We start from the raw sequence: 27,462 nt of genomic DNA on the forward strand, positions 1-27,462 counted from the left end.
CCCAAAGTTTAACACTGGGTTTCCACACAGAGAAATATTTCAAATTATTGCATCAAGGGCAAAAACTATTCCCATTCTTTTACTTCAATGCTCTTTCTGCCCATAACATTGATCAAAACAGTACACCCTAGAACTAACTCTTGCGAAAGGCACAAAATTACTCAACATCAAGGGAGGCCCAGATTGCATCTGATCAATACTTGCTGAGGACAAACCCCGGAGGAAGTGAACATGACTTTCCTTGGGTTTGGCCAAAAACAGATTTCCCCTAAACTTTCAATCAAGTCCACGTGAAAAATTTCCAGGAAGCAACTTTGCATTTTAAAAAGACATAAAATGAAAGTTCCTCCTGTTCAGTTCACCTGCCACTCCCTTTAGGGATCATCTTGATGACGTTAAAGAATATTCTCCATGAGTAAAAGTATTTTGCACCAACTATCAATTCTAGTATACATTTTTGAGGTTTACAGCACTCTGTGTGCTTCAGTAAACTGAAAATTAAATTGCAGATTGCTATTTTGGGAAGGTTCCTTTTTGATCAGCTTCAAAATTAACAATATTTAAGTAGTACAGCAACATTCTGAGCAAGCTGCTGCATTTTACACACGGCAGTGCAATGAGTGGGGGATAAAATTGCCTCAGATCCTCTCTAGGGATCATTACACAACTTCAGTGTGCATGAAGACCAAACTGCTGCTTTGAAGAGACTAATTGCAAGTTAATCTTTAAAACTGCTAATTAAAAACTAAAACAGCTAAGATCCCAGGTATTTGTATTCTGCATTTTCTTTGAAAAGGCCAATAGCCCTACACTAAGTACCTAATTAGATAATGTCACATTAAAACAAAATTTAAAGGCTACAACATTAACAGTGAGCTCCGGAATCTTAAATACTACTGGGCAATAAGATTGTCTTAATCAAGATGGACCATCCAGTTGATGTTACATGGTCATGTTGGCTAACTTCTATTTTGTGTTTAGTTTGTTTTTTCCTGTACAACAATAAGGGCCTTTTATAAAGCAAATGGGTAGGAATGTTTTTTATACACACATGTATCAAGATAAAGCACACGCACGCACACACACACACACATAAAATCTAGAAAATGAAAGTGTTTTTCCTTTAAATCTATTTACTCCATATAGATATATATATAATGCGCACACACACACAAAATCTAGAAAATGAAAGTGTATTTCCCTTAAATCTATTTACTCCATATAGATATATATTAAAAACCCAACGTGTGTTTCTTACACTAAAGGCTGCAAGAGATGCTCAGATCAGTACTCACGAGGTTTAAGTTAGTCCATATTTCTACAGGAAGTGACCTGCGGATGGGGAGCATGAGATGACACGATCTCACTCTTTTCACGGGAGAAATGTACAGTAAATGCCTAAAATAGACACAGACTTTTCTGTATCATAACAACAAGCAGTCACCTCAGCAGACACATGTGTACAAATTGAATCCCATTGGAAGGATGTGAGAATTATTTCCTGTGAGATCTAACTTTCTCAGATTAAAATTATAAAAAAAAAAAAGAAGAAAAGGAAAAACTAGCAGAACAGGCCACAGGTTGCTTAATGTTCTGAGTACTGAAATTTCTGCCATCTGCAGCAGTTCAAACTTTAGTAGTTGTAAATACTTACCAACTAGAAAAAGAAGCCACCCATAACCGCTTTAAAAAAAATGCTAACCTTGTCAGGGAGATATGTTTGGAGGGGGGTCATTGGGATTTTATTCACTGAATGTCTATCTCTACTTGATAAGTCAAAGCATATACCCAGGGCATGCAATCTTATAATCTAATCTGTGTTTAAATACCCCAGATTTGGTGGGCTTTATAATTAAGGATGTTAAAAAACCTTTCAAATGTGCTGAATGGCTATCACATGGGGAAAAATTCTTTCAACTTCTGTATTATGGTCTTCATTGCTTTGCATGTATATATTTCAAAGGTTCTAGAATCATTTGCTCCAGATAATGGAGTGAAAACGCACAGTCCAATCAATTTATATCTGTATCCAGCCACCAAAGACATCTGTATCCAGCCATGAGAAAGAAATTATATGCATGCATGTATACATTATATGCATATAAATATACAAACATGTACCATGCGACTCCATTGACATAAAATCTTCCTTTAAAAAAATGAATTATTTTTATTGTTTGTAAAACTTTTTTCAAATCAAATGAAAAATGTATCATCAAGTCTTAAAGCAGATATTAATTTCTAATTGGCAGAATGCACCCTGATGAAAAATGATGGTTGAGTGCCCTTTTTCACAAGCAAGGTTCAACTATACCTAGTCTTTTGTACTGTATCAATCAATCAAGTATACTCTCCCAAACACTTAGTAGAGTGCTCTACACATTGGAAGCACAAAAATACCACTGATTGATTGACTCTTAGGTGTAATTAATTAAGATCTAATTAAAAGCTTAAACATTCTCATCCTCCTCCAATGTAACTGACCATTGGCAGTTATTTAGATTTTAGATTAACTGAAGAAACTCTGCTTTGAAATATGTCAAAAACTAAAATGTGCTTTGAACAGATCAGGTCAGTTAGGGTATACCAAGGAAAGTTGTGCATTACTTCATTAATTTTGTTTTATTATCAATAAGGGCGTCTTTAAATTGATCTGGTAATAATAGGGAATTAAAAATACACTTCTGACATGTTTCATTTTAAAAACTTACGGGATTTGCCTGCAGTGTTGTGCATGCTTAAAGAACAGTGTGGATGCATTTTAAAGAGTAACTTTAAAATGGGATAGCCTAGTGCCATTTCACGTATTTACAAGGAAGCAAATATTGTGTGATTCTACTGCCACTTCACAATACTAACTGGGAAATGTTCAATGGTTTAAACACGTACAGAATTCTAACTTTGTGGGACCTCACCTAACTTCTTGATGTCACTCGAAATCCTTCACTTTTATATTTGCCAATGCAAGCCAAAAAGAAATGCAACAACTTCCAGGCAATGTTAATGGCTGATTTTAGTGCATTTCCTGATATTTATGTGACAAGGTTAGCATCTTTTGAGAAGCTTCTCTAGTTTTTAAAATGGCTCTTCATATAACTAATTCCAGCACTATGAATCATTTAGTCTTTCATATTTAGTACAGAATTACAAATGCTTCCACAGAAGTCTGCATACTGTACTAGATATTGCAAGAACAAAAACAATAGCACTTTCTTTGTCAATTGGCAAAGGGACATTTAGTTTCACCAACCATATGGTTAAGTGTGTAAGTGCAAAGCTCAATAATACTACAAGGAAGACTTTGGATTACAATGTTTAAAAAAAAACCCAACAACACAAAAAAAACAGTTCCAACTGGGAAAAGTGTTTTACATGCTAATAAGTATAAAAATGTCTAAGAACAGGTAGAAATACTTCAAAAAGGGGTTAAGGCTTTGAGAACTCAAGGGACAATAAGATCGGGGTAAAACGGAAAGGGGCAGGTTCCCCACACAAGGGAGAAAAACACAAAAATGCAACTTCTTTTGAGATACTTTGCAACACGAAACGCAAGTGCCGAAAAATTTAAATTGGAATATTCTGAATCTATATTTGCAGTATTGGTTATAAAAGAGCTGTCTTCATAATTTAAAGGGAATGCCTAACCATGTTCATGTCTTCAGTTCTCTCTCAAGGGAAAAAATAACATTTCTTTATAATTCTCTGGGGAAAAAAAAAGAACACAGGTAAAGGAGAAAAAAAATCTTCACATCATCATCAGCGCCTATGAAGCAACTAACTGACTGTGATGCAGTTATACATTGTTGAATACAGTTTTTATTCCACCACCCTTTTATTCATATTCATGAAAGACCCAAATTTACTTATATGAAATAAATGTAGCAATAATCTACATTATTTTTATTTAACCAGTTAGTCTATGGCCAACATCTTTTTCCACAACTAGAAAAGTAGATCTTAACCACTTTAGTTAAATCTAACTGGGTTAAATCCCCTGCAATATCAAACTTTTGATGTCACAGTCAATTATCTGCTTTATGAAGTGCCACAAGTTCTCCTGTATAAAGCATAATATTTTACATCAGACATGTGGATGTTTACAAGGATTTTATTTTCAATAATGCAAGAAAATGCTAGACTTACAATATCCACCTTTCAGAAAGGAGCTGTTCAATTTACTCTGTAGTAAATTGATTTAATTTATGTCCTAAATGCAAGGTAAAATAATAGTCAAAAACTAACCACTTTGAGTTTTCTGTGGCACTTAAACAGAAAAACGGCTGGGACTGGATAGAAGGGAGGAGAGAAGGACAACAAAAGTAAACACCAGTGACAGTGTAATCTGTTTTCTTTTAAACACCTGCAGGACACACTTTCATAAAAATTTTAACATTCAAATAACTAAAATTTTAGCCTTGGGATGATAATATAAACCAATGGCCAATTTTATCTAATTGGATTAGAATTCTTCACTATCCGCAGACCACTGACTACATTTCATTTTCAAAAGCAACCGAATGGAGTTTGAAGAAAACAGCTCTAGACATCCCCAACCCACCCCTTATATTTCAAACCCATTTTCATTAATTAACTTAGCTTGCCAAATCATACAACACACACACATACAAAAAATAGCAGCATTTGAGCATGGGACATATTAATACTTTACCAAGAGCTGCCGGCACATTTCAGACAGAAGCCAAAACATGCAGCATAGGAAAAAAAACGCTCTAACAAATAAAAAAAATCAATGAGGAGAGAAGAATGAAATACAGCTCCAAAATTTACATACAGTACAAATCATTCTTGTTTTTTAAAATGACTAGGAAAAAACAACTCGTATTAAAAATGAGCTGGATACTTAAAAACTTATAACTAATGTCAAAATTAACTAAAGTGTACCCAAATTAGATTGCTCAAACTTCCATTTATGCTTATTAGCTGCCAGCATAGCTCATGCATTTATCACCCTCCTCTTATGTTAAGGAACACTGTAACAAGCATGGAATACTTTCTCCAAGTTCATTTTCTTCATTGTTTAATCAATTCTAAGCCTCTAGGTTGAAGGAAGTAAAAAGTGACAGATTCTTACCTGCCATTGCTGCCGAGGTCATGTGTACCTGGGTGGAATCTGGTTCAAATAGATTATTCAATTTTTCCTTGCAATTTGAGTATGCGGCAAAGTATATTGCTCTACAAGATAAACAAGATCAGAATCACTAGATCATTAACTCAACACATCACAGTGTCCATCTAGTTTAAGATGCTTTTTTCGTCCCTACTCGATGAAGGCAGTTGAGGCAAGTTTCCTTATAATTAATAATAATGATGGCATTTATTAAGCACTTACTATGTGCAAAGCAGTGTTCTAAGTGCTAGGGTGGTTACAAGGTGATCAGGTTGTCCCACGTGGGGCTCACAGTCTTAATCTCCATTTTCCAGATGAGGTAACTGAGAAGTTAAGTGACTTGCCCAAAGTCACACAGCTAATTGGCGGAGCCGGGATTTGAACCCAGGACCTCTGACTCCAAAGCCCATGCTCTTTCCACTGAGCCATGCTGCTTCTCTATAATTCCTTATCATTGACTTTGCTTTCCTCCTCCTAAAGCCTAAAGCCTCCTAAAGTCTTCTAGACTGTGAGCCCACTCTTCTAGACTGCGAGCCCACTGTTGGGTAGGGACTGTCTCTATATGTTGCCAACTTGTACTTCCCAAGCGCTTAGTACAGTGCTCTGCACACAGTAAGCGCTCAATAAATCCGATTGATTGATTGATTGATTGATTAAAGCCAGCTGTACACAGAGATTTGCCAGCTCAATGGGGGCAACATGAGAGCAGATGGGTCACCCATATGTGGCTTCTTGTAGCCTCCCCCTCTTCATCCTCACCATGGGTTAAGTCTCCAACTCCACACTAAACATTATCCCTTCTTCCTCTGCCATCCCTGTCTCAGAAAGAAGAATCAATAGCTCCCGTCAGAACGGGAGTAGATGCCAACCAATATCTCCCCCACCCCTCACTGCCCCTCAGCCAGGATTCAGTAAGCTCGTTGTGGGCAGGGAATGTCACTGTTTTTTCTTGTGTTGTACTTTCCCAAGCGCTTAGTACAGTGCTCTGCACACAGGAAGCACTCCATGAATACGACTGAATGATTGAATGAATGAACGAAAGACCTGGACAGCAGTTCAGAGAAAAAGGTGGGTTGACAGGCATATCTTTGTAGGGCCTTAGCTTCAAGCAGTGTGGTCTAGTAGATAGAGCACAAGCCTGGGAATCAGAAGGACCTGGGTTCTAGTTGAAGGTCTCTGCCATTTGTCTCCTGTGTGCTTGGGCAAATCACTTCACTTCTCTGGGCCTCAGTTACCTCATCTGTAAAATGGGGATTAGTCATTCATTCATTCATTTATTGGGCGCTTACTGTGTGCAGAGCACTGCACTAAGCGTTTGGAAAGTACAATTCAGCAGTAGAGAATTTCATTCATTCACTCAATTGTATTTGAACACTTACTGTGTGCAGAGCAATGTACTAAGCTCTTAAAATGATGGTATTTGTTAAGCGCTTACTATGTCCCAATCAATCAATCAATCGTATTTATTGAGCGCTTACTGTGTGCAGAGCACTGTACTAAGCACTTGGGAAGTCCAAGTTGGCAACATATAGAGACGGTCCCTACCCAACAGGGGGCTCACAGTCTAGAAGGGGGAGACAGAGAACAAAACAAAACATATTAACAGAATAAAATAAATAGAATAAATATGTACAAGCAAAATAGAGTAATAAATACATACAAACATATATACATATATATACACAGGTGCTGTGGGGAAGGGAAGGAGGTAAGGCAGGGGGGATGGAGAGGGGGAGAGGAAGGAGGGGGCTCAGACATGTGGCAGAGCCAAGATTAGAATCCATGACCTCTGACTCCCAAGCCCGGGCTCTTTGCACTGAGCCACGCTGCTAATAATAATAATAATAATAATAATAATAATAATAATAATAATAATGGCATTTGTTAAGCGCTTCCTGTGTATGCGGCACTGTACTAAGGGCTGAGGTGGCTCCAAGCCAGTCGGGTTGGATCCAAGTCACTTCACGTCTCTGTGCCTCAGTTCCCTCATCCGTAAAATGGGGATGAAGACTGTAAGCCCCATGTGGGACAACCTGATTACCTTGTATCCCCCTCCCGGAGCTTAGAACAGTGCTTGGCACATAGTAAGCGCTTCACAAATATTATTATCATCCAGTCCCTGTCCCAGGTGGGGCTCGCAGCGCCTGCCCCCCTGGGGCCCAGACATTGTTCTAAGCACTGGGGTGGATACAAGCAAACTGGGTTGGACAAAGTCCCTGACCCATGTGGGGCTCACAGTCTTAATCCCCATTTTCCAGATGAGTTAACTGAGGCCCAGAGAAGTGAAGTGACTTGCCCAAGGTGACAAAGCAGACAAGTGGTGGAGCCAGAATTAGAACCCAAGACCTTCTGATTTCTAGGCCCGTGCTCTATCCACTATGCCATGCTGTTTCTCGATATCCCTGCCCACACCAAGCTTACAGTCTAGAAAGGGGAAGACAGACATCAAAAAAGGAAACAGGCATCAATATAAATAGAATTATAAATATATACATATATACATAAGTGCTATGTGGCGGAGAGAGGGGGGAAGAGCAAAGGGAGTGAATGAAGGTGACGCAGAAGAGAGGGGGAGCTGAAGAAAAGGGAGGCTTAGTCTGGGAAGGCCTCTGGGAGGAGGTGAGCCTTTAGTAGGTCTTTGAAGGGGTGAAGAGAGATAGTTTGGCAGATGTGAGGGGGGAGGGCATTCCAGGCCAGAGGTAGGATGTGGGCCAGGGGTCGAAGGCGGGACAGGTGAGACTGAGGCACAGTGAGAAGGTTAGAACCAGAGGAGAGGAGTGTGTGGCTGGGATGTAGAAGGAGGGAAGGGAGGTGAGGTAAGAAGGGGTAACTTGATGGAAAGCTTTGAAGCTAACAGTGGACTAAGACTGTGAGCCCCATGTGGGGCATGGACTGTGTCCAACCTGGTTACCCTGTATTTACCCCAGTGCTTAAGAAAGTACCTGGAACATAGTAAGCACTTAAATGCCATAAAAAAAATCTCTCCCTATCTTCTCCTATCTGCCACTCATACCATCCAGAAGGCAGTGGCAGTGCCCAGGGCCTGATTCTTCCCAGCTCCTGTAGCTGATAGTAATCCTTATCCACAACTCACCCGCTCCCCTCTACCCATGCCCATCCCTCACTCTGGGGAGATAAAGGACACAGTTCAACCATCCAGGCCCCAAAGTCAAAATGGCACACATATTGTGGTATTTGGTATTTTTTACATACTATGTATCAAGCACTGAACTAAGCGCTGGGATAGATATGAGATAATCAAGTCCCACATGCAGCTCACACTCTAAGCATGAGGGAGAACAGGTATTCAACCCCCATTTTGCAAACTGTGAACTGAGGTATTGGGAAGTGAAGTGACTTGCCCAAGGTCACACAGACAACAGTTGTTGATACAGGATTAGAACTCAGGTCCTCTGACGCCCAGGTCTATGAGCTTTCCACTAAGCCACATTGCTTTTCCAGTACCAGAGCCGGCAGTACCAAAAATAAGGTACGGATATATACTTTCTTCTCTGGGTATCTGCTTTAAAGCTGTCAGGAATGGGAGAGGGAGGGAATAAGGGGGTCTTTGACCTGCAGGATAGCCCTAACCTACTTAAACATTTACCTTATTGCTCCCAAAACAGGAACAGAAAAGATGGGAGATGGAGGAGAAAAAGACAGTGGCATGTTTCTATCAAGTGTGGAAGGCTAATATCAGACACTACTTTACAATAATAATAATTATGGCATTTGTTAAGCGCTCACTATATGCTAGGCACTGTACTAAGCGCTGGGGTAGATACGAGCAAATCAGGTTGGACACGGTTCCTGTCCCTCGTGGGGCTCATGGTCTCAATAACAGCTGAGGGAACTGAGGCCCGAAGAAGTGAAGTGACTTGCCCAAGGTCACAGGAGACAAGGAATGGCGCCAGGATTAGAACTCATGACCTTCTCACTCCCAAACCAGTGCTCTTCCCACTACGCCATGCTGTTTCCCTGCACCATACTTTTACTACGGCACTGTTGGGCACTAGGTGTTACTGTACTAAGTGAAAGTGCTTAGCACAGTGCTCTGCGTGCACTAAGTGCTCAATAAATATGACTGACTACTTCAGTCACTGCCTTGGAGGGTTATTGTAATGACCCAGCAAATTCAATTTGCAAGCCCTGACGTTTCCTACAATACACTGCTCTTTGGCTTCGATCAATCAGTGGTATTTGAGTGATTACTGTGATACACAGCACTGTAGTAAGCACTTGGGAGCGTACAAAATAACAGAGATGGCAGACATGTCCTCTGCTTACAAGGACCGTACAGTCTAGGTTAGACACGGTCCCTGTCCCACATGGAGCTCCTGGTCTGAGTGGGAGGGAGAACAGGATTTGAATCCCCATTTTACGGGTGAGTAAACTAAGGCACAGAGAAGTTAAGTGATTGCCTAAACTGACCCAGCTGGCAAGTGCCAGAGCCAGAATTAGAACCCAGGTCCTCTGACTCCCAGGAGTGAGATCTTTCCACAAGTCCACGCTGCTTTCGTTGTGGGCAGGGAATGTCTTATAGTTACACTGTACTTTCCCAAGCATTTAGTACAGTGCTCTGCACATGATAAGCACTCAATAAATAAGGCCGGTTGACTGCTACTGTATTAAATGAAACACAAAATTCACACAAAGATAGAGAAGCCCATGGCCTAGAAGATTAAGTGTAGATTTGGGAGTCAGAAGGAACCGGATTTTAACCCTAGCTCCACCAATTGTCTGTTGTGTGACCTTGGGCAAGTCACTTAACTTCTCTGTGCCTCAATTAACTCTATCAATCAATCAATCAATCAATCGTATTTATTGAGCGCTTACTATGTGCAGAGCACTGTACTAAGCGCTTGGGAAGTACAAATTGGCAACACATAGAGACAGTCCCTACCCAACAGTGGGCTCACAGTCTAAAAGGGGGAGACAGAGAACACAACCAAACATACCAACAAAATAAAATAAATAGGATAGAAATGTACAAGTAAAATAAATAAATAAATAAATAAATAGAGTAATAAATATGTACAACCATATATACATATACACAGGTGCTGTGGGGAAGGGAAGGAGGTAAGATGGGGGGATGGAGAGGGGGGCGAGGGGGAGAGGAAGGAAGGGGCTCAGTCTGGGAAGGCCTCCTGGAGGAGGTGAGCTCTCAGCAGGGCCTTGAAGGGAGGAAGAGAGCTAGCTTGGCGGAGGGGCAGAGGGAGGGCATTCCAGGCCCGGGGAGGGCATTCCAGGCCCGCTGGAACTCTAGACTGTGAGCCCGCTGTTGGGTAGGGACCGTCTCTATATGTTGCCAACTTGTACTTCCCAAGCGCTTAGTACAGTGCTCTGCACACAGTAAGTGCTCAATAAATACGATTGAATGAATGAATGAACTCTTCTGCAAAACAGGGAGACTTAAATCCCATGTGGGACATAGGCAGGGTACAAACTGATTAGCTTGTAATCTACCCAAATGTTTATTACAGTGCTCGACACCTATTAAGTGAGTAACAAATACCATTAAAAAATGCGGATACTATTCAATAAAAATGGCCTTAAATCTTATTACTCATTCACAAATTCAGGCAGGCAAGAAAAAGAGATTAGTAAGTTTGATTCTTTTTTAGGAGAAACACTGTATATATTAATGTAGAAAACCAAAAGAAGGATATTGTTTTGAATATGTCTAAAATATCTTATCCAAACTTTTAATTTATCAAAAACTGATCTATCAAATGCATAATTTTCAACTTTTTGTGACTAAAACTTGCTTATAAAATTTTTGTTTGCTCGAAAGCATATATATCAAAAAGATCTGAAGGCCTGAATCTGTAGCCCATGTCCCTATTCTCACGTATCATTAAGTTAACATTATTAGCTCTGCAAACATGTTTTCCCTCTGACTAAAACGGCAAAGCACTCGTTGAGATCTGTCTAGTTTAAAAAATGGGACACTGAACCCCATTTAGCATGATATATGCTATGTTCCCTCCAACTTCGCAGCTTAGTCAAACAAAAAAAATGCTGCCCAGGTGCTCTTTAGCAAATGCTTAATTGAAACAAGTATTTGATCAAGATTTTGAGGCTAGGAACAATTATGTTTGTGGTCATTTGTCAGGTCAAACACTGTTATCGAAGATGGAAACGTGGAAGACTCTGGAAAAGATGTCACTGGAGACTGGGGGCAGGTGGAGGAGAGAGAAATAAATACAGTTAATTGATAAAATAGAAAAGTTAATGAAAACATTAAGTTCTGCAACTGCAAAGATAGAATGCCTGAGTGTCCATATAGGCACATTTAAAATGTAGAAATCCAGTGCTTAGATTATCTCCCTCATTTCTCAAAACTCCACAAACCCACAGCAACTGTTTTACTCCGCCAGAACCCTTATTCATTCGGGGTCAGCCCAACATTCAACTGTATCGATTAGCATCTGCAGTAAACACAGCACTATACAAGGCACTGGGGAAAGTAACGTGAGAAAAATCCGGACTGGTCCCTGCCCTTGCTTAGTTTACACTCCTCAAAAACCAGCCATGGTTGCCCATCCATCTCCACATTTAACAAACTCCTTGCCAGTGGCTTCAGAACACCAGATCAGCTCTCTCCTTCCTACCTTCTCTTGCTCCTCTCCCATTACTGCTCGGTCCACACACTTTGCTGCTCAAAAAACCAAACCTATCATGCTTTGTTCACCCTTTGCTCACGTCCTGACATTTGCCTGCTGTGTGACTTGGGCAAGTGACTTAACTTCCCTGTGCCTCGGTTTCTTCATCGGTAAAATGAGGATTCAATACCTGTTCTCCCTCTCCCTTAGGAAGCCCCATGTGGGAAAAGGACTATGTCCAACCTGATTATCTTGCATTTATCACAGTGTTTGGTACAGTCCTTGGCACATGGTAAGCACTTAACAAATTTAATAATACTACTATCATCTATCCAAACTTGTAACCAGCTTCAAAATTAGCATGAAGTCTAATGACCCGGACAAAGGAGTTAAGAAAGAGTTTGGTTCTTAGATTGGCCACAAATGACCAAAAACTTAAATTCTTCAATTTCAGTTTTCTCCCATTAGATGGTAAACTCCTTTAAGGGCATGGACCATTCCTTAACTCTCTATTGCACTTGTCTAAATGCTTAAGACGGTGCTCGGCACACACTAGGCACTCAATAAATACAAAGGACTGATTGGAGGTTCATTCATTCATTCAATCATATTAATTGAGCGCTTACTGTGTGCAGAGCACTGCACTAATTGCTTGGAGAGTACAGTTCGGCAACATATAGAGACAGTCCGTACCCAACAACAGGCTCACAGTCTAGAAGGGGGAGACAGACAGCAAAACAGAACAAGTAGACGGGTGTCAATACCATCAAAATAAACAGAATTAAAGATATATACACATCATTAATAAAATAGAGTAATAAATATGTACAAATACACATTAGTGCTGTGGGGAGGGGAAAAGGGTAGAGCAGAGGGAGGGAATGTGGGTGAAGGGGAGGGGAGGAGGAGAGGATAAGGGGGCTCAGGCTGGGAAGGCCACCTGGAGGAGGTGAGCTCTCAGTAGGGCTTTGAAGGGGGGAAGAGAGCTAGTTTGGTGGATGTATGGAGGGAGGGCATTCCAGGCCAGAGGTAGGACGTTGGTCAGGGGTCAACAGGCAAGAACAAGGCCCAGTGAGGAGGTTAGCGGTAGAGGAGTGGAGTGTGCACGCTGGGCTGTACAAGGAGAGAAGGGAGGTGAGATAGGAGGGGTCAAGGGGATGGAAAGCTTTAAAGCCAATGTTGCAATGACTGTGGGATTGTGAACAGCCCTGTCTGAAAATGACTCCAACTTATTCAAAATATTCTTTTTTTATGGTATTTAAGTGTTAACTATATTCCAGGCACTGTACTAAGCACTGGGGTTATGAGTTAATCAGGTTGGATACAGTCTGTGTCCCATTTGGGATTTACAGTCATAATCTCCATTTTACAGATGAGGCACAAAGAAATGAAGCGATTTGCCCAAAGTCACAGAGCAGACATGTGGAAGAGCTGGGATTAGAACCCAGGTCTTCTGGCTCCCTGGCCAGGGCTCTATCTACTAGGCCTACAATTCTCTACAATTTTAATTGAATTTGTCATCCTTATGTCCCGCTTTTGTTTCGTCTTTATTTCAGTCTATCCTCATGTGCTTGTCAGCTTCCCGGCCTTGTTTTAGATTATGAGCCTCTTGATGGGCAGCGACTATGTTTTATTTATCTTCTATTGAACTCTTTCCCCAGTACAGTGCTCTACACATAGTAGGTGCTCAATAAATACTACTGAATGAGTCTTTCTTCTGGGAATAACAGCTTTAACTTTTCTATCACTCTTAGATACGGCAGATTAACATCCAAATAAACTAATTACAAATATACAGGACTAACCAAATGAGAAACTTTACGGAATATCAATCAAGACTTTACCTCAAACAATTAGCTAGTTGTTTTTTTCCACAGTTGATGAATCATGCCAAGTTCTAAATTTTAATCCCAATAGTGCCTTGTTTTTTGGCATCTGCAGGGATCCTCAAAATTCTCTTACATTTTTAAACTCATTCTAAGCTCCAAAGACAGCAAGAGGAGAGAGCAAAGGTAAATCCATATGGAAGAGGAGAGTGGCCATCAAGGAACTTGATAAGCAGGATTGTCTAGTGGAAAGACAATCCGTTACCAAACCCTGCTGGTCTCACCTTCACAACATCACCAAAATCTGCCCTTTCCTCTCCATCCAAACCGTTACATTATTGGTTCAATCTCTCATCCTATCCCGACTGGATTACTACATCAGCCTCCTTTCGGATCTCCCATCCGCCTGTCTCTCCCTGCTTCGGTCTATTCTTCACTCTGCTGCCCAGATTATCTTTGTACAGAAACGCTCTGGGCATGTCACTCCCCTCCTCAAAACCCTCCAGTGGGTGCCTGTCAACCTTTGCATGAAGCAAAAACTCCTCACTATTGGCTTCAAAGCTCTCCATCACCTCACCCACTCCTACCTCACCTCCTTTCACTCCTACCTCACCTCCCTTCTCTCCTTCTACAACCCAGCCCACAAATTCCGCTCCTCTGCTGCCGCTAACCTCCTCACTGGGCCTCTTTCTCGCTTGTCCTGCTGTCGACCCCTGGTCCATGTTCTACCCCTGGCCTGGAATGCCCTGCCTCCACAAATCCGCCAAACTAGCTCTCTTCCTCCCTTCAAAGCCCTACTGAGAGCTCACCTCCTCCAGGAGGCCTTCCCAGACTGAGCCCTGCTTTTCCTCTCCTCATCGCCCCAACTCCCTCCCTTTGCCCTACCCCCTTCCCTTCCCCACAGCACTTGTGTATATTTGCACATATTTATTACTCTTTATTTTATTAATGATGTGTATAAAGCTATCATTCCATTTATTCCGATAGTACTGACACCTGTCTACTTGTTTTGTTTTGTTGTCTGTCTCCCCCTTCTAGACTGTGAGCCCATTGTTGGGTAGGAACCGTCTTTATATGTTGCCGATTTGTACTTCCCAAGCTCTTAGTACAGTGCTCTGCACATAGTAAGCGCTCAATAAATATGATTGAATGAATGAATGAATGAAAGAGAACAGGCCTGGGAGTCAGAAGACCTGGGTTCTAATTCCAGCTCTGCCACTTACCTGCTGGGTGACCTTGAGCAAGTCACTTAACTTCTCTGCGTGTCTGTTTCCTCATCTGTATGATGACTCAATACCTGCTCTCTCTCCCCATTACTCATTCAATTGTATTTATTGAGCGCTTACTGTGTGCAGAGCACTATACTAAGTGCTTGGGAAGAACAAGTCGGCAACATACAGAGAGGGTCCCTACCCAACAACGGGCTCAAAGTCTAGAAGGGGGAAACAGACAATAAAACAAGACTTAGTTTCCCTTAGACTGAGAGTTCCATCTGGGACAGAAACTGTGTCTAACCTGATTACGTTGAATATACCCCAGAGCTTAGTACTGTGACTGGTACATAAAAAATGCTTAACAAATGCCACATTCATTATTATAGTTGAGGAACTGCTTCTTGAGAAGCACCTCACTGATTTTTGAAACAAATCAAAAATCCTCATGTTGTCGAACATAATACTTTTAATTGCAATGTTACAAACCCATTCAGGAAAATTCTTCATATCTTCAGAGAAACCTTAATAAGAGGCAAGTTTTTGCTTAATATTTTCAATAATTTTTTACCTGGAAGGGGCCACTCCCACCAAATTAGGGCCAAGGCCTCTAAATAATGAACGAGGACCTTCTTTTTCCAAGATCATCCTAAAAGGAAAAAAAAAAAACAAGATATTTTTGAGGAACAAGTCAGATTAAAACCTTTAAATACCTTTTTGCTTCTTTACTGCTAACTGATCAACATTTTCTCAAAAACCCTTCCAGGATCTTGATTTACTTCTGTTGAACTACAGAAAGATACTACCCTTCCTAAGTGGTATCCTGACAAGACAGTTACTCAGCTTTGAGAGAAAATAGGTTCATTCATTTTAGATTCCTCCGCAAGTCCAAGTACCTTAAAAAATTACTCACAATTCATCTACGTACCAAAACGATCAATGATATTTACTGAGCATTAACTGTCTGCAAAGCACTGTACTAAGGGCTTGGGCGAGTATAATACAGAGTTGGTAGATGCATTCCCTGACCACAAGGAGCTTATAGTCTAGAAGGGGAGACAAACAATAATATAAACACACAAATTAAGGATATACTCATAAGTGCTATGGGGCTGAGGGTGGAGTGTATATCAAATTCTCTAAGGGTACAGAAGCCTAGGAAATAGGTGATGCAGAAAGGAAATGGAAGTGGAGAAAAGAGGGCTTAACCAGGGAAGACCTCTTGGAGGAGGTGTGACCTTAATAAGGCTTTGAAGATGGGGAGAGGGGTGGTTTCATGCATATGGAGTGGGAGTTACAGAAGGAGAATGTGGGAAAGGAGCTGGCGATTAGATGAGACTGAGGCACAGTGAGCAATTGGCATTAAAAGAGTAAAGTGTGCAGGCTGGGCTGTAGGATGAAATTGGCGAGGTAAGGTAGGATGTGGCTAGCTGACTGTATTCTTTAAAGTCCATGGTAAGGAACTTCTGTTTGACTCTGAGATGGATGGGCAACCGCTGGGAGGGTCTTGAGGAGTGGGGAAACATGGGCTGAATGGCTGATTCGAAAAAGGATCCAGGCAACAGAGTGAATTATGGACTGGAGTGGGGAAGAGATAGGAGGCAGGGAGGTCAGCGAGGAAGTAGAAGCAATAGTCAAGGAGTGATAAGTGCTTGGATTAAGGTGGTAGTAGTTTGGATGATGATGGAAGGCCAGATTTTAGGTGGAAGGTAGAAATGAAATGATTTGGGAACACGCTGAGTATAGGGATTGTATAAGAGAAGTCAGTTGAGGTTAATGCCAAGCTTACAGGCTTGTGAGACATGGAGGATAGTGGTACTGTCAAGAGTGATGGGAAAGACGGTGCAGGACAGAATTTGGGTGTTAAAATGAAGAGTTCCTTTTGGGGCATGTATGATTTGAAGTGTCGGCAGGACACTCCTCACCCTTGGCTTCAAGGCTGTCCATCACCTCGCCCCCTCTTACCTCACCTCCCTTCTCTTCTTCTACAGCCCAACCTGCACCCTCCGCTCCTCTGCCGCTAATCTCCTCACCGTGCCTCGTTCTCTCCTGTCCCACCATCGACCCCCGGCCCACGTCCTCCCCCTGGCCTGGAATGCCCTCCTTCCGCACATCCGCCAAGCTAGCTCTCTTCCTCCCTTCAAAGCCCTACTGAGAGCTCACCTCCTCCAGGAGGCCTTCCCAGACTGAGCCCTCTCCTTCCTCTCCCCTTCCTCCCCCTCCCCTCCGCCTTACCTCCTTCCCCTCCCCACAGCACCTGTATATATGTATACACGTTTGTACGTATTTATTACTCTATTTTATTTGTACATATTTATTCTATTTATTTCATTTTGTTAATATGTTTTGTTTTGCTCTGTCTCCCCCTTCTAGACTGTGAGCCCACTGTTGGGGAGGGACCGTCTCTATATGTTGCCAACTTGTACTTCCCAAGCGCTTAGTACAGTGCTCTGCACACAGTAAGCACTCAATAAATACGACTGAATGAATGAATGAATGACAACCAGGTAGAAGTTTCTTGAAAGCAAGAGGAAATGTGAGACTGCCCAGGAGAGAGGTCAATGTTGGAGAGGTAAAGAGGTAAATTGGGGAATCAGCCCCATAAAGATGGTAGTTGAAACCAAGAGAGCTAACGAGTTCTCCCAGGGAATGCCCGGAGATAGAGAACAGAAGAATCCTACTATACCCAAAGTACTCACACTACCACCACCCTAATCACTGTACTTCTATCTCGTCGCCAAGCCCTTGCCCACGTCCTGACCCTTGCCTGGAATTCCCTCCCTGCCCCCCTGCCCAAATGCTTTCATATCTGACTAGATGATCACTCTCCCCACCTTCAGAGTCTTATTAAAAGGACATCTCTTCCAAGACTCTAGACTATATAAGCTCCCTGTGGGCAGGGAATGTGTCTACCAAATCTGTACTGCACCAAGCGTTTAGTACAGTGCTCTGCACACAGTAAGAACTAAATAAATACAAATGAATGATTGAGGCCTTCCCCAACTAAGCTCCCATTTCCCCTATTCACTCTCCCTTCTGCATCACCCTTGCACTCTCTATTCGCCCCACCATTAGCCCCATAGCACTTGCGTACACATTTGTAATTTATTTTAATATCTTTTTCCCTTCTAGGCTATAAGCTCCTTTTGGGCAGGGATCATGTCCGCCAACTCTGTTATACTGTACTCTTCCAAGCACTTAGCACAGTGCTCTGCACATTCTAAGTGCTCAATAAATACCATCGATTGATTCAGAGTTATAATTATATCAAAACACTTCCATAAATCTGGAGGCTTTTGGAGCTAAAAATGGACACCTCGGATGCTTCTGATGTCTCGAACATAAAATATTTCTAAATGTTCTCCCTTTTAAGGGGTGCCCAAGCTCATCAACAAAAAATGACCATGAAAGTGAAATGACTGTTGAAAGTTCTTAGAATGGAATTCAACTTGAGTTAAGCTACAGTCTCCGAAGGTTTAGCAGGCAGTTCCCGGCCCCAGTTATAACGGCAAACTATTCATGGAAATATCTCAGTGTGATAACTAATCAGTTTGCCAGGCACAAAATATTAAAACACAGAGGTAAAGTTCATGTATTTCCAGTTTATCCAATTTCCTAAGATGCCCAGTAAAAATACGCATAAAGGGCAAGAGCCGATTTGATAGCAAAGTAACTCCGAGACCCATTTGATTTTTGAAGGACATAATCAAGGGAAACTGTTTCTTAGGCATATCAAACCCACAGCCCAGAAAAATCTATGGAAATAAAGTTACCAATCATCAACTAGCAATCCCGAATAGGTGATAGCGAAATGCTACAATCTCTATGAACAATAAGATTAGAAGGCAAGGATTCAATTCTGGGCCTGGGAAGGAAATGCTTCAGTGAACTGTTCTTTGACTAGTAAAACAAGATGGATTTTTCACATTTCATCTCCAATTCTTACCTCCTTCTGTTCCTTCTGTTCTCCCCCACCCCCACCCCACAGTGCCAAGCCCCTTCTAAGTCTTTGCTCTTGTTCCTTCCCCATTTCCCCTGCCACTTTTGAAGTAGCATGGCCTAGTAGATAGAGCACGGGCCTGGGAAACAGAAGGATCTGGGTTCTGCGAAGCAGCGTGGATTAGTGGAAAGAGCAAGGGCTTGGGAGTCAGAGGTCGTAGGTTCTAATCCCTGCCCTGCCAATTGTCAGCTGTGTGACTTTGGGCAAGTCACTTCACTTCTCTGTCTCTCAGTTACCTCATCTGTAAAATGGGGATTAAGACTGTGAACCCCACGTGAGACAACCTGCTTACCTTGTATCTAACCCAGTGCTTAGAACGGTGCTTGGCACATAGTAAGCGCTTAACAAATACTATCATTATTATTATTATTACTCTAAAGCTGGCTCCACCACTGTCTGTTGTGTGACCTTGGGCAAGTCCCTTAATTTCTCCGTGCTTCAGTTCCTTCATCTGTAAAATGGGGATTAAGACTGCGTGCCTCAAATGAGATAGGGACTGTGTCCAACTTGATAAGCTTGCATCTACCCCAGCCTAGTAAGTGTTGAACAAATATCATCATTTTGAGACTGACCAGCAGAATTGGCCACGGGGCTTGGAGAAGTAGGAAGAGGAGAAAGAGGAGTCAATTGCTGTGGAGCCCAGAGCCTTCTCCTCCCTCTCTTTCTGTCTCTCCTGCCCACAAAGCTCTGCCCGTGGGTAAGTCCAAGATAAGGGCAACAGCTTCCAATACCACGTCCATCTTATCTTTACATGCATCTCTATCACAGCTTTCCTCTTGGTGCAGGAGGGTGGTGGGGAGAAGAAATGAGGGGAGCTCATAGACTAGGGAATCGCTTTAATAAGCCAATATGAAACCCAATATATTGCGCATTTTAAAAAAAAAGCAAACTCAGTTAAACTCAGTTAAACATAATAATAATAATTTTAAAAACGTAGCTACCAGCCCTTAAATTATGGCCTCTTATTCTTACCCCTCCATAATCCAAACTTTAACCACTCGTTTTGTGATCTGGGCATAAAGCGTCTGTTGGTATTATTCTTTAATACAATTTCTGTCATAACTCCACCTTGTGAATTAACATTTAAAGCTCACTGATTCCTTAAGAAGGTGGGAACAGTTCTTTCTGCACCTTTAATGACGGTGCATCACTATTATAGCCAACTGATTTTTTTTTTAATTAGGGCAATTGGTGAGCTTGGAGAAAATTCAAGGCAATGAAGGAGATTTGTGTGGGAAAGGAGTGAAAAGCTACAGACCTGAGGGAAGGCAGAGACTCGGAATGGTTGCTGGGAGATTTAGAAGGTTTGAGAGCCCAAAATATGGTGGGCTAGGCTACCCAAGAGGAGGAGCTGGGGAAATGGGGAAATTCCAGGCTTTGGATTTAGAGGATTATTGAGGAAGAGGAAGCCTTGGTGGATTGAAATGTAGTAGCGACAATTAACTTTTTGAGGCTGTGAACCCCTGAAGACTCTCACAGTCCATAAAATAAGGAAGTCTAAAAAAACCTCCTTTTTTAAGGGGGATGAGAAAGGAGGGGAGGAACGAAATACAGGAATGAAAATGCAAGCGAAAAACAAGGCTGTTTGCTCTTGAGGGATTCATAGGTATTAATTTGTAAGGCCTCTATCTAAATGAATAAGTTCTGAGTCAAATCGGCAAGTGATATCATTATACATTAGAGAGGAGTTCCACTTGTGGGGAAGGAATAGGAGGAGATCTAAAAAAAACCTTGATTTTGTTATAATAAGACTGGAAGTATAACAGGTTCCCAGTCTCGGAGCAGGTGAAAGTGATATGAGGTTTTCCTTCCCCTCAGTCAATCAGTGGTATCTATCGATCACTTACGGTGTGCAGAGCACCATACTAAGTGCTTGGTAGAGTACAACAGAATAGCATTGGAAGACACTTTTTTGGTATTTGTTAAGAACTTACTATGTGTAAGGCACTGTACTAAGCACTGGGGTACATACAAGCTAATAAGGTTGGACAGAGTACACATCCCACAAGGGGCTCAGTCTTAATTCCCATTTTACAGATGAGGTAACAAGCACAGAAAAGTTAAGTAACTTGCCCAAAATCCCATGGCAGAAAAGTGGTGGATCTGGGATTAGAATCCAGGTCCTTCTGATTCTCAGGCCCATACTCTATCCACTAATCTATGCTGCTCCTCATGTTCCCTGTCCCCAAGGAGCTGGCAGTATACAGGGGGAGATAAACAGCAGTATGGCCCAGTAAAAAAAGAGCACAGGCTTGGAAGTCAGAGGACATGAGTTCTAATCCTGGCTCTGCCACTTGCCAGCTGTGTGACTTTGGGCAAGTCACACAACTTCTCTGTGCCTCAGTTACCTCATCTGAAAAACAGGGATTAAGACTGTGAGCCCCACGTGGGAAACCTGATTACCCTGTATCTACCATCGCGCCTAGAATAGTGCCTGGCACATAGTAAGCGCTTAACAAATACCATACTAATTATTTTTCTAAACATTTTAAAAATTAAGGAGAGGGGAAATGGCAGAATATAAGGATATGTACATAGGTGTTGTAAGGCTGGGGTAAATATCAAAGTGCTTAAGGGGGATCCAGACAAGTGAATAGGTGAAGTAGAGCAGAGGCTGAATACAGAGGGGGGATGAGGGGTAATCAAGGAAGGTCTACAGGAGGCACTGAGGTTTCAGAAGGGCTTTGAAGATGGGGAGGGCAGTGGTCTGTTGGCTATGAAGGGGGTGGGAGTTTCCAGGCCAGAAGGAGGAAGTGGGAAAAGAGTTGTTGGCGAAAGAGTGGATTGGTGTTCAAGAAGAGAGGTGGGTGGGTTGGGTTATAATACGAAAACAGTGGGAAAAGATAGGAGGGAGAGAGCTGATTAACTGCCTCAAAGCAGAAGACAAGTGGGCAACCACTGGAGGTGGTAAAGGAGTGGGAAGACATACTGAATTATTTTATTTTTAAGAAAAAATGATCCAGGTAACCAAGTGGAGGATGGTGGGGGAGAGACAGGAAGCAGGGAGGTCAGCAGTAGCTATGGCAGGATGAGTGCTTGAATGGATGTGGTAACAGTTTGGATGGGGAGGAAAGGGCAGTTTGGCTACTTTCAAACGGGCTTCTGTTTCTTGGGTGAGTGTTTCCCCTCAGCTGTGAGTTGCAAAGGCAGCTACTGAAGCAGCTTTGAATCCACTGTCAATCAATCAACATTCAAAGCAGCATGGCCTGGTAGACAGAACATGGGACTGGGAGTCTGAAGGTCATGGGCCAGACTGAGCCCCCTTTTTCCTTTCCTCCTCCCCATCCCCCCCCGCCCTACCTCCTTTCCCTCCACACACCACTTGTACATATATTTGTACAGATTTATTGCTCTATTTTACTTGTACATAATTACTATTCTATTTATTTTGTTAATGATGAGCACATAGCTTTAATTCTATTTGTTCTGACGACTTTGATACCTGTCTACATGTTTTGTTTTGTGGCCTGTCTCCCCCTTCTAAACTGTGTGCCCATTGTTGGGTAGGGACTGTCTCTATATGTTGCCGACTTATACTTCCCAAGCGCTTAGTACAGTGCTCTGCACACAGTAAGCGCTCAATAAATACGACTGAATGAATGAATGAACAGGCTCTAGTCCCGGTTCCACCACCTGTCTGCTTTGTGACCTTGGGCAAGTCACTTCACTGCTCGGTGCCTCACTGACCGTATCTGTAAAATGAGGATTGAGACTGTGAGCCCCACTTGGGACGGGGACTGTGTCCAACCCGATTTGCTTGTATCCACCCCAGCACTTAGTATAGTCCCTGGCACATAGTAAGTGCTTAACGAATACCGTAATAAAAATAATAACAACAGCAACAACAACAGCATGTATTGAGCCCCAACTCTGTACCAGGCACTGCCTGTCCAACTAGGTTCCTCTGGTTTGAGTCCTTCAGTGTGCATGCTAACAATGTGTCTATGTGCGAGGCAGAAGTACTGCATCAGCAGTACTGCATCAGCCTCCTCTCGGATCTCCCATTCTCCTGTCTCTCCCCGCTTCAATCCATATTTCATGCCGCTGCCCAGATCGTCTTTGTGCAGAAACGCTCTGGGCATGTTACTCCCCTCCTCAAAAATCTCCAGTGGCTACCAATCAACCTACGCATCAGGCAAAAACTCCTCACCCTCAGCTTCAAGGCTGTCCATCCCCTCGCCCCCTCCTATCTCACCTCCCTTCTCTCCTTCTATAGTCCAGCCCTCACCCTCCGTTCCTCTGCCGCTAACCTCCTCACCGTGCCTCGTTCTCGCCTGTCCCGCCGTCAGATCCCAGGCCCGTGCTCTGTCCACTAGGCCATGCTGCTTTCCAGCTTCTGAGATCCGTCGACCCCCGGCCCTCGTCCTCCCCCTGGCCTGGAATGCCCTCCTCCCTCCGCACAGCCGCCAAGCTAGCTCTCTTCCTCCCTTCAAAGCCCTACTGAGAGCTCACCTCCTCCAGGAGGCCTTCCCAGACTGAGCCCCCTCCTTCCTCTCCCCCTCCTCCCCTTCCCCATCCCCGCCACGTTACCTCTTTCTCCTCCCCACAGCACCTGTATATATGTATATATGCTTGTACATATTTATTACTCTATTTTATTTGTACATATTTATTCTATCTATTTTATTTTGTTAATATGTTTTGTTTTGTTGTCTGTCTCCCCCTTCTAGACTCTGAGCCCACTGCTGGGTAGGGACCGTCTCTATATGTTGCCAACTTGAACTTCCCAAGCGCTTAGTACAGTGCTCTGCACACAGTAAGCGCTCAATAAATACGATTGATTGAATGAATGAATGAATGAAAGTAGCTTACGCAGGGGTCAGGGCTCCATTTCCCTCTACCACCTCTTCGGGTTCCTATCAATCACTCCATAATACTTGAGCTCTTACTGAACTAAGCACTTACCAGAGTAAAATAGGATTAATGGACATAATCCCTGCCCTCAAGAAGACAGTCGAGTGGGGTGACAGACAAGTAGAGGCGATGGACGGCAGGGGTATTTAAGTGAAGCAAAAGTGAAGAAGCAATGGAGGTGGATGGTGGGAGTGGGGGGGGGGGGAGAGAAGATATAGGATAGCAAGATGAAAGATTAAGCAAGGAAAGCCTCCCGGAGGAGATTTCAAAAAACCTGACCCCACAATTCAGAAGAGGATATTTAAGGCTCCAGGGATCAGGGTACTGAATTCCTGCTTTCAAGATAGGGTGAAAAACAGAGTGAAAAACAGGGAGAAGCAGATCAGTGCCAGGACCACAATAAGTATTGAACAAATACCATTTAAAAAACAAAACAAAAAACCAGGCTCCCTTCGTACTACCTCCAGAAATTCAGCTAAAATTAGGATCCATGAAACAGTAGCATCACGCTGGTTCCAGCAGAAATAACAAGCTCCACGTAACTGGACTGCATAATTCATAACACAACATGAAACAGCCAGATGTCAGCAGCACCTGCCTAGACTGGCCTGACAGAGGTAGGAGAGAAGGTTGATGTTTATCGATTCACTGTGCAGAGACCTCTGTGTGAATACTAGAAACCACTAGTTGCAGAAATTCAGAAGGGAAAGAGGTCAGTGAGAGGTACTTCGCACTAGGTTCCATGAAGAGACCTCTGTTACAAATTTTCACCATGCAAGATGAGACACATCAAGCCACAAACTGGTGAGAACAAGACTGGGTTTTAGGGCAATTCCTGCTCTGCTTCTCCATGATCACAGAATTGGATAGCATTAAAAAAGTGACTAAAGCAGTGAGCAATCAATTTCTCTAAGTAGCCAGTTTATTTGGTCCAGACCATCGCTGCCTGTTCCCTCTTGCTATCCCAGGGCTAAATATGATCTCAGAAGCCGGAAAGCAGCATGGCCTAGTGGACAGAGCACGGGCCTGGGAATCAGAAGGACCTGATTCCGGCTCTTCCACGTGTCTGCTGTGTGATCTTGGGCAAGTCACTTCACTTCTCTGGGCCTCAGATACCTCATCTGTAAAATGGCGATTAAAGCTGTGAGCCCCATGTGGGGTATGGACTGTGTCCAACCTGATTAGCTTGTACCGACCCCGGTGCTTCGTACAGTGCCTAGCACAGAGTAAGCACTTAGTACTTAGCAAATATCACTAAAAAAAAAAAAGCCAGAGGAGAAGCAGCAGAGCCCTCAGTTTGGGCAGCACTGACTGTCAAGACACGGCCTGCAGTGACCAAAGAGAAGGGAATCAAGCAAATGATGAAATCTTTTCGTGGCAAAGGTTAACTTTGGATGAGTTTATTCTGCTACGGAAAAATAAACACCACTACACCAAGGTCAAATAAATCGAGTCCCCAATGAGCCGATGAATTCAGGCACTGCAAATGTTTGGTTACGTAAGAGGTTCTGAAAATTCTAATTTTGCGTTAAGCTGTTTGTTTAGTCTTTCCAGTCATTTTAGAATACATCGCATGACAGAGAAAGTTACCATTCTTGTTAAGTAGTTTTCGTGGTCCAGATTCTCAGAAATTCCATTAGCTCCTGGTAATGATGTATTCAAGAAACATTTTGCTGAGAGAACAACATCAGCAGAACCTTTAGGTAAACAGAATTTTTCTGACTTCAACTCCAAATTTTGGGGTCGAAATTGGATACCATTTATACCTACCCAAAAAGAATTGTTTAGGCCTAAGAGACAGTTGGCTAACAAATGTTAAGCTTTTCAGATTATACACAGTATTACTCCAAAAGAAATACACAGAGTAGTTACTATAAACCTAATTAATCAATTATGCTTACAATTACTGTTTATCCATATAAGTGCTGGGGTTCATCCATAAGAGTAATAGATCAAAATTTTGCAATGCCTGAGGCCCAGTGATGTGCAGATTTGGAATTTTTTCACTTATTCCCCAGGGGCCCCAAGGCTGAGTGAGAGAGGGAGGCTTGAGGCATAAAGAAGCAGCGTGGCTCAGTGGAAAGAGCACGGGCTTTGGAGTCAGAGGTCTTGGGTTCAAATCCCGATTTCGCCAACTGTCAGCTGTGTGACTCTGGGCAAGTCACTTACTTCTCTATGCCACAGTTATCTCATCTGTAAAATGGGGATTAAGACTGTGAGCACCCCGTGGAACAACCTGCTCATCTTGTAACCTGCCCAGTGCTTAGAACAGTGCTTTGCACATAGTAAGCGCTTAATAAATGCCATTATTATTATTTATTATTATTATTATTATATGTCTGGCACTACCAAGGAGTAAAATAGACTAGGGCTGGCCTCCAAGAAGCAGGAATAGCCAGCCCCTCTGGGTAGCAGGCAGAGCTAGATCAAACTGGATGGAGCCCAGGCCTTGGAGTCAGAAGGACCTGGGTTCTAACCCCAGCTCTGTCACTCGTCTGCTGTGCGACCTTCGGCAAGTCACTTAACTTCTCTGGGCCTCAGTTCCCTCATCTGTAAATTGGGGATTAAAAAGACTATGAGTCCCATGTGAGACACGAACTGTATCCAACTTGATTAGCTTGTATCCCCAAAGCTTAGAACAGCGCCTGGCACACAGTAAGCAGTTAACAAACATCATTATCCTTAGAAGAGCAGCAGCAGGCCTGAAGCCCAGAACGGAAAAGCAATCAGGTTACTGGGGAAGCAGGAGTTGGGGCAGGGGTAGTAGCAGGGGCAGCAGTGGCCCTTCTGCCAGATAAATCCCTGCATGGACTGGACGTGAGGGCCTCGGCCTCACCTGGCCTCTCCCCACCCTTCTGAGTCCAGCCTCCACTGAACACCAGGGCCAGAAGGGAACCTTAGAGAAGCAGTGTGGCCTACTGGATGGATCCCAGGCCTGAGAATCAGAAGAACCTGAGTTCTAATCCCAGCTCCACCACTCATCTGCTGTGTGACACTGGGCAAGTCACGTCACCTGTCTGGACCTCAGTTACCTCAGCCGTAAAATGGGGTTTGAGACTGTGAGCCCCCGTGCGGGACAGGGACTGTGTACAACTCCATTTGCTTGTATCCATCCTAGCACTTGGTAGAGTTCCTGGCACATAACAAGCACTTAACAAATGCAATTCTTCATCTTCTTATTATTATTACCAACTTCAAGTTGCCTCCTGAGGCACAGGAACCATTCATGTTGCCACTAGACCCAGAGAGGCGACCACTTGAGTGGAGCAAGCTACCACATGGGCATGTTAGTGCCCCAAATCCTACCAGGGGGTGGCCACCCTGGCCTCCCCAAGTTAGACTGAGGCCAGCAGGATGCCAGCCCAGGATCAAGACTCGCAGGGCCCAAGGGGAGAACCAGGACCGAGTGTCTACGGCCGCACATTCTGGACGTGAACAAATACCGATTTGTGTACCAAAAATACAAACCGTTGGGTACTCACTTTAGGCAATGGAGAGGTCCGGGGGAGACTCTAGCCACACGGCCGACACTAGCTCCATTTACAGTATTGAGTTGAACTTCAGAGATGTACAGTGTCACCGAGGAGGACTGCAGTCTTGTTTTTACAACTTCCAGTGGGCATGTCAGAATTGCACCTACAGTCCCCCCACATCTGAAAGGGAAAAAGATAGCAAACCAAAATGATCATCACTAACGGACTGTATGTGAAACATCCTCCCAGAGTGGTAGTAATAATAGCAATGGTACTTATTAAGCACTTACTGTATGCAAAGCACTGTCCTAAGCACTGGGAAAGAACACTCAGGTGGGAATTGGGCCTGGTCCCTGTCCCTC

The 27,462-nt window shown here is 43.1% G+C and overlaps 1 protein-coding gene across 1 annotated transcript in view; it reads right to left on the reverse strand.

Moving 5' to 3' along the window:
* The window catches only part of SLC25A36 (solute carrier family 25 member 36), a 74,965-nt gene that overhangs the window by 15,396 nt on the left and 32,107 nt on the right, over positions 1 to 27,462 (reverse strand). The window contains exons 2-4 of the mRNA XM_038745742.1: positions 27,110 to 27,280; positions 15,345 to 15,422; positions 5,093 to 5,193 (exon numbers count right to left, since the gene is read on the reverse strand). Of these exons, the coding sequence (XP_038601670.1) occupies positions 5,093 to 5,193; positions 15,345 to 15,422; positions 27,110 to 27,280 (350 nt within the window). The remainder of the gene's footprint in view (positions 1 to 5,092; positions 5,194 to 15,344; positions 15,423 to 27,109; positions 27,281 to 27,462) is intronic.

This window comes from Tachyglossus aculeatus, chromosome 1 (genome assembly GCF_015852505.1).
Source record: "Tachyglossus aculeatus isolate mTacAcu1 chromosome 1, mTacAcu1.pri, whole genome shotgun sequence".
Lineage (NCBI taxonomy): Eukaryota > Metazoa > Chordata > Mammalia > Monotremata > Tachyglossidae > Tachyglossus > Tachyglossus aculeatus.